Consider the following 13,025-nt stretch of genomic DNA (forward strand, 5'->3'; position numbering starts at 1 on the left):
TAACAAATTCATGAAATCATGTGGTGTTCTCTCTATCAGTATAGGGCAGTTGGTGAAAGGAGTAACATGCCAGCAGATTGAGCGTATGAGCACCGACTCTTTTCTAAATAATTTCAGATTCTTTGAAAAGAATCTCCAGTTGCTTTCTCCATATCAGGTAAAATTTGAATCATAATAGTGTGTGTATATTTTTCTATATACATAATCTAATACACAAACTGTAAGTGGATTAGAGCAGGGTGAATTCATAAATTTTTTTCAGTGAATTCCAAACCTTCTGTGTGAACTGTCCATTAACAGATTCAATTTTCACTATTTCATTTGTTGTTCAAGAATTAATTGCAGAATTATTTCTGCAGTTCATTCTTGATTTGGAGCTAATTCATGAATAATCTATTTAAAACTCATACAAACCCTGATATGCACCCTACCATGGGCCTTTTCATCTCTGGCACACAGGAAGAGGAAGCTACAAACAATTTTGTAGAAATTGCATGCATGAAAAAACTCTCTGAAGATAAGCATAATTCTACATATGCTAATTTTTTAAAATGTAATAAACACCATATCTGCATTCTTCCTCAGAATTCATAAGTGCTTAAGATTCTAAATATTTTGTTTTCAGGTTAACTGTTTGGCTTGGAAATTTTGGAAAGCCTCCAACACATCTATCCCTCCCTTTCTCTTATCGGTGCTTCCGTAAGTTCTTCTTGTAGTATGCATGGCAATATGTTTCAGTTAATCCTCAACAGCTTTTTTTACTTAACCATTTTAGTGCCAGAGAAGTGGATGACTCAAGCAAATATATGTAAGTCACTGGTTCCAGACAAATCAGTATCAACCAAAAGTTGTTACCATTTGATGTGTGGTCAGTGATTTGTGTGAAACATGTCAATTTTAATCCCTGGTTCCAATCGCTTCATGAGAACCATCACACTTGGAATTTATTGATGCATGTAGAACTGTTATAAAGACTGAATTGCCTTCTCGCCCTTTTGAAGTGGTCTCTCTCCAGGCAAGATTGAGGTACATTGACAGGGTATTGTGTAGAAAGCTTGTGCTCTACCTGCTCTATGAAAGAACAGAGGACTTAATTCTCTAGGCCTTTCCATTCATCACCTTTCATAATTGCTAAATTCACTTACATTTGTTTGTTTATTTTTTGTTTAAAGATACAGACATTTTGTGATGCCTAACTTACCAAGTAGAGCTGTTGAGGGTGGGGGAGTTTAGTATGCCTCATGGAAAAATTTGAAAAATGAATTTTTTAATTTCATTTGAAATTTTCAGGGAAATGGGGTTTTGTAACAAATTTTAAAAAAGATTTTTTTAATTTTTCAAAACATTTCTGTTTGTTCTGCTGGGAACACTCTCTCTCTTTGGGGGATGGGCGGGGAAGAATAGGGTGAAAAAGTCAGTGGTTCATTTCTCCCTTCTTTCCTCCCGCTCATGAAATTTGTAATGAAAAACTAAAATTTCTGACTTAAATGTTAATAATTCCTTTTGGTTGAAAGAGGTTTTTCTATCAGGGAAAAAAACTTTTGATGGAAATGTTTGGATAAACTCTGGTACCAGGCATGTCTGACAGAGACCCGCTTATGTTGCATCATCTTCTATTCCATCAGAAACAGCTGGTATACTCTGATGCTCTTGACTTCACAGGACTGCTCATTGAGAGCACAGAAACATTTGGAGAGCCTGGCTGGCATAGCTTTGGGATTTGATTCAATTCTAAAAGGCTGTCTGCCACTCAGATGGGAAAACCACATAACTTTGGTTTCATTTGGCAGCCCTTCTTAGAGTGACATGTTCCAAAAATTCTTATCAGTAATCCACCCACTGCATCTTGACTCATTAGAGAGATGAGAAATGCTCGCCTCCATTGTAGGTTTTTGAAGCTATATTTGCTTCTGAGTCCTCTAAAAGGTGCCAACTGGAGGATTTATTGTTTTTGTGTTAACTGTTTACAAGAGTGTTTTTTCCCCTATAAAATATTCTGTTCAACTTAGCTGTGCTGGCCATGCCTGCATTGGTAGTTTTATCAAGCTCTGCTATATACTTGCATTTTATTTTATAAAATAAATTAAAAACGACCTTTGAGGAGTTCACTTGCAAAGGGTGACTTTGGAATGTATTCTGACTTTATCACAATGGTCATTATGTAGTAAAGCTTCTTAGTCAGCCCAGTTGTCTAGAGATAGCATAGCACATTGCCATGTGGGAAATCAAAACTGGATGTTGTTTGGTCCTTGCCTCCAGCATAGGGAGAGACTGGGAGCACGGCAGACTAGAGGTTCTCAAACATCTTTCTGTGGCCTGTCAGTAGTCAGCAATTTGAGTCTCTAGAGGTGTCACGAACTACTCCTGACAGGGTGATAGTGGTAGGCTTGCATTGCTCTCTAGCAATCCCTCTGGCCAACCCAGGAGTCTTTTCAGAGCCCGCACCCATTCTTTTACACTATATAATGAATAACCAGTAAAGAGAGCTGCCAGTGCAGAAACCTTCTATAATCTTTATGTTCATGCATTTGTCTTACCCATTTCTAAATAAAATAAAATAAAAATGGGTAGACAAGTCCTTTGACCACAGCAGCTCTCATTCCCCTTAGGATACAGGATGTCTACACTGCAACACCTGCAGCTGGCCCATGATAGCTGATTCAGGCTTGCAGGGCTCTGGCCTTGAGACTATTTCATTGCAGTGTAAACGTTCCAGGCTCAGGTTGCAACCTAAGTTCTGGGACCCTCCTGCCTCGCAGGGTTCTAAAGCCTGCGCTCCAATCTGAGCCCGCACATCTACACCAGGGTTACATATGGATGCTTTGTCTGGCAAGTCAACCACACCTGGAGCTTGGATCCTGGCTCAGATGTCAGATGTCCAGTCAGAGATGTCATCTGGTTGGGCCTTTTCTCCTTAGACAGGGCAGGGTTGTGGTAATTTCATCTAAGTGTGCTGATCCGATGCAGTTGATTTCAGGAGCTAATGAAAAGCCAAGAGAGTGAGAGAGATAATAGGAGAAAATAAGGGTGCAGAAAGTAACACAAAGGGAAGGGAAACAGAACAGGATATTGTATGCACCTCTGCAGTGCAGGTAATTAGGTATCCCCACTGATGGGCTGAGGACTGGGGTCAGGAATCTCAGATGAAAAACGAAGTTCTTAAAACAAGAATAAGGCCTGCTGGCCTTCCTTTCATGAAGAAAGTCTTCTGGTCTGCTCTGGTCTGCTCTTTCTGGCCTGGGATTGGGGAAGATGAGAAGAACTGAGATGGCTAGAGATGAGACTGTGGGGATGTGTTTGGGAGATATGAGGGGTTTTTTCCCCCCAAAAGTGTCTTTTTATTAACTCCCCAAAGGAAAAAGTCTCCTCATTATTTTGCCCACCAGTTAGGCCTAATATCCACCGTACCAATTTTGGTTCATTAATTTCCAGCATCACATCTTCTTACCAAGCATGATTTCAATAGTCCTTGAACCATATCAATAAGCCCTCTTTGTTTGGCCTATTCCAGTTTCTCTATTTGTTTTTCTTGTTCTTAACATTCACTATTAAAAACAACTTGACCTATTTTCCACAGTTAGTTTCCAAGCAGGCAAAAAGTTATAGGCTATTGTGACATCTTATGAATTCCCACATACTTTTTCCATTTGCACTCACAATTGGGATACATTTTTAGGCTCAATAATACCGACAGGGCATATCTATTCTAAATGAAGTCCAATGAAAACCTGTATGAAATATTCTAATATAATTTACTATTTTTGGCACCTCAGAGAACAAGCAGAGACATAGTCCCTCTCCCAGAAAGCACACAATGTAGATTTGACGTGACAACTAGGGAGGGTCAAGCAGACCCAATAAAAAGAGAGGGAGACGGAAGGACAAGACTGGCCAGGAAAAGCTCACATGGTGACTTTGATGTGCACCTTGAGTGTTCCTTTAAAAGTTAATAGTATATTATTTCTCCCTCATCCTCTTCGTTTCTTGTAGGTAAGAAGACAAATTTGAGTTCTGGGGAGGGATTTTTGTTAAAGAAAGTTAATGTTCACAGCCAGTAACTGCTTAACCTGCATCTGACTTTGAGGAGAGGCTTCCAAAATACCTACAGGGATTAATTTACATTATGGAATAATGACCTGCAAAAGTTCAGCTCAGGATAAGATACTGGCATATAGGAACATGCACACACCTACTTTTCGGTTGTGATCTTCCCTGTGTTACTGATGTAACCCCTCAAATGTAAGTGTTCTAATGAGTGGTCCAAATTACAGTGTTCATATTGGGATCCAAACTTCCCCAGGGTGCTCATATCCAGGTGCTCAGATCCATTCTAGAGAACTGGACCAATCACCAAGTACAGATGAGGTCTGAACTTTCCCAGTATTCTGGAGAGCTCCTATCCAGGGTTCTAGTTCAAACTCCTCTCTAGGTGTAATCAAAATATCTCAAAGAACCTACAACACCACTTCATAGAACCTTTACAGAGAAGGACATGAACAGTGCTGCTTGAATGAGGTAATAAGTTTATAATTGTGGGCCAAATTCAGAAGCCACATGTAAGTTAGACCAGTGGTCCGGGGCCCCCTGGGCAAGCAGGTTTTAGGGGGTCTGCAAACCAGAGCCAGCATTAGACTTGCTGGTGCCCAGGGCTGAAAACCGAAGCCCCACCATGCAGGGCTGAAGCCCAGGGCTCCGAGCCCCACCTCCTGGGGCTGAAGCCGAAGCCTGAGCAACTTAGCTTCGCGGGTGCCCCCTATGGCATGAGGTTCCAGGCAAATTGCCCTGCTTACTACCCTCTAACGCAAGTCCTAGCTTTTATATGCAGAAAAACAGTTGTGGCACAGGTGGCACATAGAGTTTTTATTCTATGTTGGGGGGGGTGCCTCAGGAAAAAAAAGGTTGAAAACCCCTGAGTTAGACTCCCTTAAGCTCAGACTGCCTTGACTTACCTGCTGAAGAGCTGGAAGAAGGTATAAGCATAGGTTCTGGAACTAGGGGTGCTGGGGTTGCTGCTGCACCCTCTGGCTTGAAGTGGTTTCCATTATATACAGGGTTTACACTTTGGTTCAATGGCCCTGAGCACCCCCACTATAAAAATTGTTCCAGCACCCCTGAGTGTAAGTGGAGACTACTTTAACTTGCACCTTTTTCTAGCTCCTCAGTATGTAAGTTATGCCAACGTACCCATCTCTGAATGTGGCCCTGTCACTGTGGTCTTCACATGCAGTACTAGGTAGAACTGAAGTCCACCTTTACAAACTAAGAAGTGGTTGTTGTTTTTTTTAACTTCTTCTCCAGTGCTCAGTATCTGGAATCCATTTCAGGCACTTCGTGTGTCCCTTTCCTGATAAGTCTGGGGAAGACTGAACTGGATCTTATCATTGTAAACTTGCACAAAAAGAATACAGTCCTACAGAAGGTACAAGAGTGTCTGGTAAGCATGATACTTTTCTTTTGGGTGGGGAAAAAGTGCAACAAAACAAAAGCCACTTTTGCAATTACCCTCAATTGGGATGGTTTCTGCCTCACAAAGTAAAATAAGTGCTACTTTAACATTGCATAGGAAGTTCTGCATTGTGGCTTTGTCAGATTTGTGTTTTCATTGTTACACAGTACTTGCAATTTCATATTGTGCTTGACCTTATAATCCGTGGACTCTACAAAAATAACCATATTGAGACATGGCTGGGACACATGGTATGGCCAAACCATATTACAATATGGCTTGTTCCTGTCTATGGCCTTGTCTGTACTGGCATCTTTCAGGAAATCTCCCAGTGGTGCAGCTTTACCTGTGGTAGCAGTGGTGGTAGAGCTAGAGTAGACATGGCTTAGGGATGGTCCTCTAGACCTCAGGGTTAGCCAATACAGTGGTATAGACACTAGCAGCTGGTCTAGACTAGTGCTCCCCACATTGCTAGCACTTAGGGAGCTGCATTGGTGTTAACCGTATGGTGGGAGACTTCTTGGACATTCTCAGCATTAGATGCTAAGTGGATAGAAAATAGTGTTATAACCATGTTTGAGAGCCATATCTTATCCTAGGCTTTCTACCATGGTTTAAACATTGTTATCTATAATAAGGTCTCATTGTTTCCTTGTGCTTTCCTATTGGTTTGTATCCACCTGTTTTCTCTTGTCTTATACTTAGATTGCAAGCTGTTTGGGGCAGGGACTGTCTTTTTGTTCTGTGTTTGTACAGTGCCTAGCACAATGGGGTCCTGGGCCATGACTACGGCTTCCTAGACCCTACCATAATACAAACACTTTTTAGTAGTAATAATAACATAACATGTTATTTTTTTCATCCACATGGGTAGAAACAGGACATATGTTATAACAGTGCTGGGCTACAGCTGTTCCATAACCACGTTTACACATGCTTAGCTTTGTAGTGTAGTCAGGATCTTTCTGACTCACACATGAGTAAGGACTGCAGAATTGGGTCCATGTCTACATGTGCTGAAAAAAAGAGGCATTTATATTTAAGGAGTAAGCGAAATTGCCTTGTAGAAATTCCAGTGGAGCCACGCATTAGTCCACTCTAGTCTTAGGACCACGCTAGTGCAAAATATGTCTGATGTTCTGGACCATGTAAGCCCCATAGCAGACTGTAGATACTGGCTTAGCAGCCTGCCTGTTTGTTCAGAACAAAGGTCAAATGGCTGCAAAGGGCCAAAAATTCATGCAACTCCCTGGTTTTGCAGAGTTGTTTTCAGTACAGCTCAGAGGGATTATTGCTAATGCTGCTTTATGGGTTAAAGCTGTTTAGCTCAACAAATACAATTCCTTCACTCTGATTTAAAGCAAAATAAAGCCTCTATTTCCTGCTTGTTCCTCTCTGTTGTAGCTAGTACTGTATTTCTTATAAGCATATCAGTATCTATCCAGCTGTGTTCTCTTCTAAACTGTACAAATACTTAGAATCATAGAATCATAGAATATCAGAGTTGGAAGGGACCTCAAGAGGTCATCTAGTCCAACCCCCTGCTCAAAGCAGGACCAATTCCCAGCTAAATCATCCCAGCCAGGGCTTTGTCAAGCCGGGCCTTAAAAACCTCCAAGGAAGGAGACTCCACCACCTCCCTAGGTAACGCATTCCAGTGTTTCACCACCCTCCTAGTGAAATAGTTTTTCCTGATATCCAACCTGGACCTCCCCCACTGCAACTTGAGACCATTGCTCCTTGTTCTGTCATCTGCCACCACTGAGAACAGCCGAGCTCCATCCTCTTTGGAACCCCCCTTCAGGTAGTTGAAGGCTGCTATCAAATCCCCCCTCATTCTTCTCTTCTGGAGACTAAACAATCCCAGTTCTCTCAGCCTCTCCTCATAAGTCATGTGCTCCAGACCCCTAATCATTTTTGTTGCCCTCCGCTGGACTCTTTCCAATTTTTCCACATCCTTCTTGTAGTGTGGGGCCCAAAACTGGACACAGTATTCCAGATGAGGCCTCACCAATGTCGAATAAAGGGGAACGATCACGTTCCTCGATCTGCTGGCAATGCCCCTACTTATACAGCCCAAAATGCCGTTAGCCTTCTTGGCAACAAGAGCACACTGTTGACTCATATCCAGCTTCTCGTCCACTGTGACCCCTAGGTCCTTTTCAGCAGAACTGCTACCTAGCCATTCGGTCCCTAGTCTGTAGCAGTGCATGGGATTCTTCCGTCCTAAGTGCAGGACTCTGCACTTGTCCTTGTTGAACCTCATCAGGTTTTTTTCTGCCCAATCCTCTAATTTGTCTAGGTCCCTCTGTATCCGATCCCTACCCTCTAGTGTATCTACCACGCCTCCTAGTTTAGTGTCATCTGCAAACTTGCTGAGAGTGCAGTCCACACCATCCTCCAGATCATTAATAAAGATATTAAACAAAACCGGCCCCAGGACTGACCCTTGGGGCACTCCACTTGAAACCGGCTGCCAACTAGACATGGAGCCATTGATCACTACCCGTTGAGCCCGACGATCTAGCCAGCTTTCTATCCACCTTACAGTCCATTCATCCAGCCCATACTTCTTTAACTTGGTGGCAAGAATACTGTGGGAGACCGTATCAAAAGCTTTGCTAAAGTCAAGAAATAACACATCCACTGCTTTCCCCTCATCCACAGAGCCAGTTATCTCATCATAGAAGGCAATTAGGTTAGTCAGGCACGACTTCCCCTTTGTGAATCCATGCTGACTGTTCCTGATCACTTTCCTCTCCTCTAAATGTTTCATAATTGATTCCTTGAGGACCTGCTCCATGATTTTTCCAGGGACTGAGGTGAGGCTGACTGGCCTGTAGTTCCCCGGATCCTCCTTCTTCCCTTTTTTAAAGATGGGCACTACATTAGCCTTTTTCCAGTCATCTGGGACCTCCCCCGATCGCCATGAGTTTTCAAAAATAATGGCTAATGGCTCTGCAATCTTACCCGCCAACTCTTTTAGCACCCTCGGATGCAGCGCATCCGGCCCCATGGACTTGTGCACGTCCAGTTTTTCTAAATAGTCCTGAACCACTTCTTTCTCCACAGAGGGTTGGTCACCTTCTCCCCATGATGTACTGCCCAGTGCAGCAATCTGGGAGCTGACCTTGTGCGTGAAGACAGAGGCAAAAAAATCATTGAGTACATTAGCTTTTTCCACATCCTCTGTCACTAGGTTGCCTCCCTCATTCAGTAAGGGGCCCACACTTTCCTTGATTTTCTTCTTGTTGCTAACATACCTGAAGAAACCCTTCTTGTTACTCTTAACATCTCTTGCTAACTGCAACTCCAAGTGTGATTTGGCCTTCCTGATTTCACTCCTGCACGCCTGAGCAATATTTTTATACTCCTCCCTGGTCATTTGTCCAGTCTTCCACTTCTTATAAGCCTCTTTTTTGCATTTAAGATCAGCAAGGATTTCACTGTTTAGCCAAGCTGGTCGCCTGCCATATTTACTATTCTTTCTACACATCGGGATGGTTTGTTCCTGCAACCTCAATAAGGATTCTTTAAAGTACAGCCAGCTCTCCTGGACCCCTTTGCCCTTCATGTTATTCTCCCAGGGGATCCTGCCCATCTGTTCCCTGAGGGAGTCAAAGTCTGCTTTTCTGAAGTCCAGGGTCCGTATTCTGCTGCTCTCCTTTCTTCCTTGTGTCAGGATCCTGAACTCGACCATGTCATGGTCACTGCCTCCCAGGTTCCCATCCACTTTTGCTTCCCCTACTAGTTCTTCTCTGTTTGTGAGCAGCAGGTCAAGAAAAGCTTTGCCCCTAGTTGGTTCCTCCAGCACTTGCACCAGGAAATTGTCCCCTACACTTTCCAAAAATTTCCTGGATTGCCTGTGCACCGCTGTTTTGCTCTCCCAGCAGATATCAGGGTGATTAAAGTCTCCCATGAGAACCAGGGCCTGCGATCTAGCAATTTCTGCTAGTTGCCAGAAGAAAGCCTCGTCCACCTCATCCCCCTGGTCTGGTGGTCTATAGCAGACTCCAACCACAACATCACCCTTGTTGCTCCCACTTCTCAACTTTATCCAGAGACTCTCAGGTTTTTCTGCAGTATCATACCGGAGCTCTGAGCAGTCATACTCCTCTCTTACATACAACGCAACTCCCCCACCTTTTCTGCCCTGCCTGTCCTTCCTGAACAGTTTATATCCATCCATGACAGTACTCCAGTCATGTGAGTTGTCCCACCAAGTCTCTGTTATTCCAATCACATCATAGTTCCCTGACTGTGCCAGGACTTCCAGTTCTCCCTGCTTGTTTCCCAGGCTTCTTGCATTTGTGTATAGGCACTTAAGATAACTCAATGATCGTCCCTCTTTCTCAGCATGAGACAGGAGTCCTCCCCTCTTGCGCTCTCCTGCTTGTGCTTCCTCCCAGGATCCCATTTCCCCACTTACCTCAGGGCTTTGGTCTCCTTCCCCCGGTGAACCTAGTTTAAAGCCCTCCTCACTAGGTTAGCCAGCCTGCTGGCGAAGATGCTCTTCCCTCTCTTCGTTAGGTGGAGCCCGTCTCTGCCTAGCACTCCTTCTTCTTGGAACACCATCCCATGGTCGAAGAATCCAAAGCCTTCTCTCCGACACCATCTGCGTAGCCATTCGTTGACTTCCACGATTCGACGGTCTCTACCCCGGCCTTTTCCTTGCACAGGGAGGATGGACGAGAACACCACTTGCGCCTCAAACTCCTTTATCCTTCTTCCCAGAGCCACGTAGTCTGCAGTGATCCGCTCAAGGTCATTCTTGGCAGTATCATTGGTGCCCACGTGGAGAAGCAGGAAGGGGTAGCGATCCGAGGGCTTGATGAGTCTCGGCAGTCTCTCCGTCACATCGTGTATCCTAGCTCCTGGCAAGCAGCAGACCTCTCGGTTTTCCCGGTCAGGGCGGCAGATAGATGACTCAGTCCCCCTGAGGAGGGAGTCCCCGACCACCACCACCCTCCTCCTCCTCTTGGGAGTGGTGGTCGTGGAACCCCCATCCCTAGGACAGTGCATCTTTTGCCTTCCAATCGGTGGAGTCTCCTTCTGCTCCCTTCCCTCAGATGGGCCATCTAGTCCACTCTCCGCATTAGCACCTGTAGAGAGAACATGGAAACGATTCCTCACCTGTATCTCCATTGCTGGTGCATGGACGCTCCTCTTTCTTCTTCTGGAGGTCACATGCTGCCAAACCTCCTCACAATCCTTCTGTCCCTGCTCCGCCTGCTCTGAATCTTCAGAACATTGCGGCCGTAGAAGCATCTCCTGACGTCTGTCCAGGAAATCTTCATTTTCCCTTATGCAACGCAGAGTCGATACTCGTTTCTCCAGCCCTCGAACCTTCTCCTCCAGTATGGAGACCAGCTTGCACTTTGTACAGACAAAGTCGCTTCTGTCCTGCGGAAGAAAGACAAACATGGCACAGCCTGTGCAGGTTACAACAGCTGATCGCTCACCTTCCATATCACCGTCCTCTTAGGAGCTTCCTCAACTGTTGCAGGAACTACTCGGAGAAACCTGCAGATGAAAGCCTCAGTGCGCTCTCCCTAGGCGAACTCCCGCTGTTAGCCTCTGCTGTTCGCCGCTCAGCTGGTTCGCTGCTGACTGCCCTTATATACCAGTCAGGCCCACTCAAGGCCCAGCTGGAACAAAGCACTCCCAATTCACACTTTTCAAACAAACAAGCAAGCAATCAAGCACACGGTCAAACTGACCAACTGTCCCAGCAGCAGACACTCAGATACTCCCCAACACAGCCCCCCTAATGCAGCACTTAGCGTACCTCCTCTCGGACAGCTCCCAGGCAAACTCCCGCTGTTAGCCTCTTACGTTCTCTTCTTCCCAATGATTTTTATTGTTCTCCGTCCATGACGTAAACCTTTCTTAAAAGCTATATTCAGTCCCCTGCGTGGTCAAAGTGTTCGCGTGAGAAGCCATTGCCGCATGCATTGAGTTGGTGAGGACAGCACAGACTTGGAAAGTTTTTACACCAAGAAACATATCCTGTTTCTCCAACCTTTGCCGATCCTGAGCAGCTGTACCAGGCACAGGCTATTCCCCAGGAGAGGGAAATGGACGGTCTTTTCTCCCAGTTGCATCAGCACTGTTCTGTGACTGCTGCTGTAAACCTTGAGGCTGTAACAGTCCTGCTGCTATTGCATCCTTGCTGTATGAGGGAAATCGGCTGGTTGATCCATGTAGCAGCAGATGCTCATCCCGTCACATAGTACTGCTCTGCACCATAAACCTCAGTGCAATGACATGCAGGGAGAGACCCTGCAGAGGAAGGCTCTGTGGCACTAGGGTGACCAGATGTCCCGATTTTATAGAGACAGTCCCAATTTCTGGGTCTCTCTCTTTTATATAGGTTCCTATTACCCCCCACCCCCTGTCCTGATTTTTCACACTTGCTCTCTGGTCACCCTATGTGGCACTCAGGGTTTGTGCCCACCCATTCCAGCACAGACTCCAGGAAACCTTGCTCCCTGGTCTCCATATGGCAGAGCTGCACCAGTTTTGCTGCATCGTGGGTGTTCAGTGGATATGGAGGAGGGGGCAGGATTTTGCTCTAATTGAGAACTATGCTTGTTGTTTTGCTTGGTTCAATATTTATTGGACAGAGCTTGCACTCCACACTCCTTCCTGCACCCCAACCCACAGCCCCAGGCTCAGCCCGGAGCCCCCTCCCACACTCCGAACCCCTTGGCCCCAGCCCCAAACCCTCACCCCCTGCCCTAGCCCGGTGAAAGTGACTGAGGGTGGGGGAGAGCGAGCAACAGAGATGGGGGGGATGGAGTGAGCGGGGCAGGGCTTTGGGGAAGGGGTGGGGTAGATCCTGGGTTGCACTTAAATTCAAACAGTGACCTTCTGCGTAAAAAGGTTGTAGACCACTGATCTAGATATTTGCCTACTTTTACAACAAGCTACATAAAAAGCACTAGCAAAGTCAGTACAAATTAAAATTTCATACAGACAATGACTTGTTTATACTGCTCTATATACTATATACTGAAATGTAGGTACAATATTTATATTCCAGTTGATTTATTTAATAATTATGTAACCCTTCTGCCCATCTAAGTTGGCAGCAACAAGGGCCGGGTTCTGTATCTAGGGGTTCCGCTTCAATAACACAGTGCAAAACCAGCTCGAGCCCCCACCCAGTGACCTGGGACAATTACATACCACCCCCTGGGTGCCTCTAAGAGGCAATACTTCCCCTCTCGCAAGCACGGAGTCTGAGTGTAACAGAAAATGTTTAATAACATGAGGTAAACGACATCAGCATTAAATTGGAAAAACACCACAACTAGAGTTCATAGACCAAACCATGAGCGAAGACCCACCCCAGCAAATTGGGCCGTGTCCTCTCCTGTTGGTTCTTGAAACCAGCGACCCCAGAATCACCAAAGTCCCAAAAGTCCGACAACCCCCCAAAGTCTCTGTCCCTGATCAGTGCAGCCCCAGAGTTCAAAAGGGGGGGGGGGTGTGAGCAGGGTGTTAAGGGGCACCTTACGTGATCCGAGGCCAACCGGCTGCTTCTCTGTGGGGTTCCACCCAGCCTTCACCACGA

General features: G+C 45.4%; 1 protein-coding gene across 2 annotated transcripts in view; it reads left to right on the forward strand.

The window, feature by feature from the left end:
• Window positions 1-13,025, forward strand: part of OTOA (otoancorin) — a 63,524-nt gene that overhangs the window by 21,121 nt on the left and 29,378 nt on the right. For both annotated transcript variants that reach the window (XM_054042150.1, XM_054042151.1), the window contains 3 exons: window positions 40-157; window positions 626-699; window positions 5,299-5,434. In XM_054042150.1, the coding sequence (XP_053898125.1) occupies window positions 40-157; window positions 626-699; window positions 5,299-5,434 (328 nt within the window). The remainder of the gene's footprint in view (window positions 1-39; window positions 158-625; window positions 700-5,298; window positions 5,435-13,025) is intronic.

Source organism: Malaclemys terrapin, chromosome 10 (assembly GCF_027887155.1).
Source record: "Malaclemys terrapin pileata isolate rMalTer1 chromosome 10, rMalTer1.hap1, whole genome shotgun sequence".
Lineage (NCBI taxonomy): Eukaryota > Metazoa > Chordata > Testudines > Emydidae > Malaclemys > Malaclemys terrapin.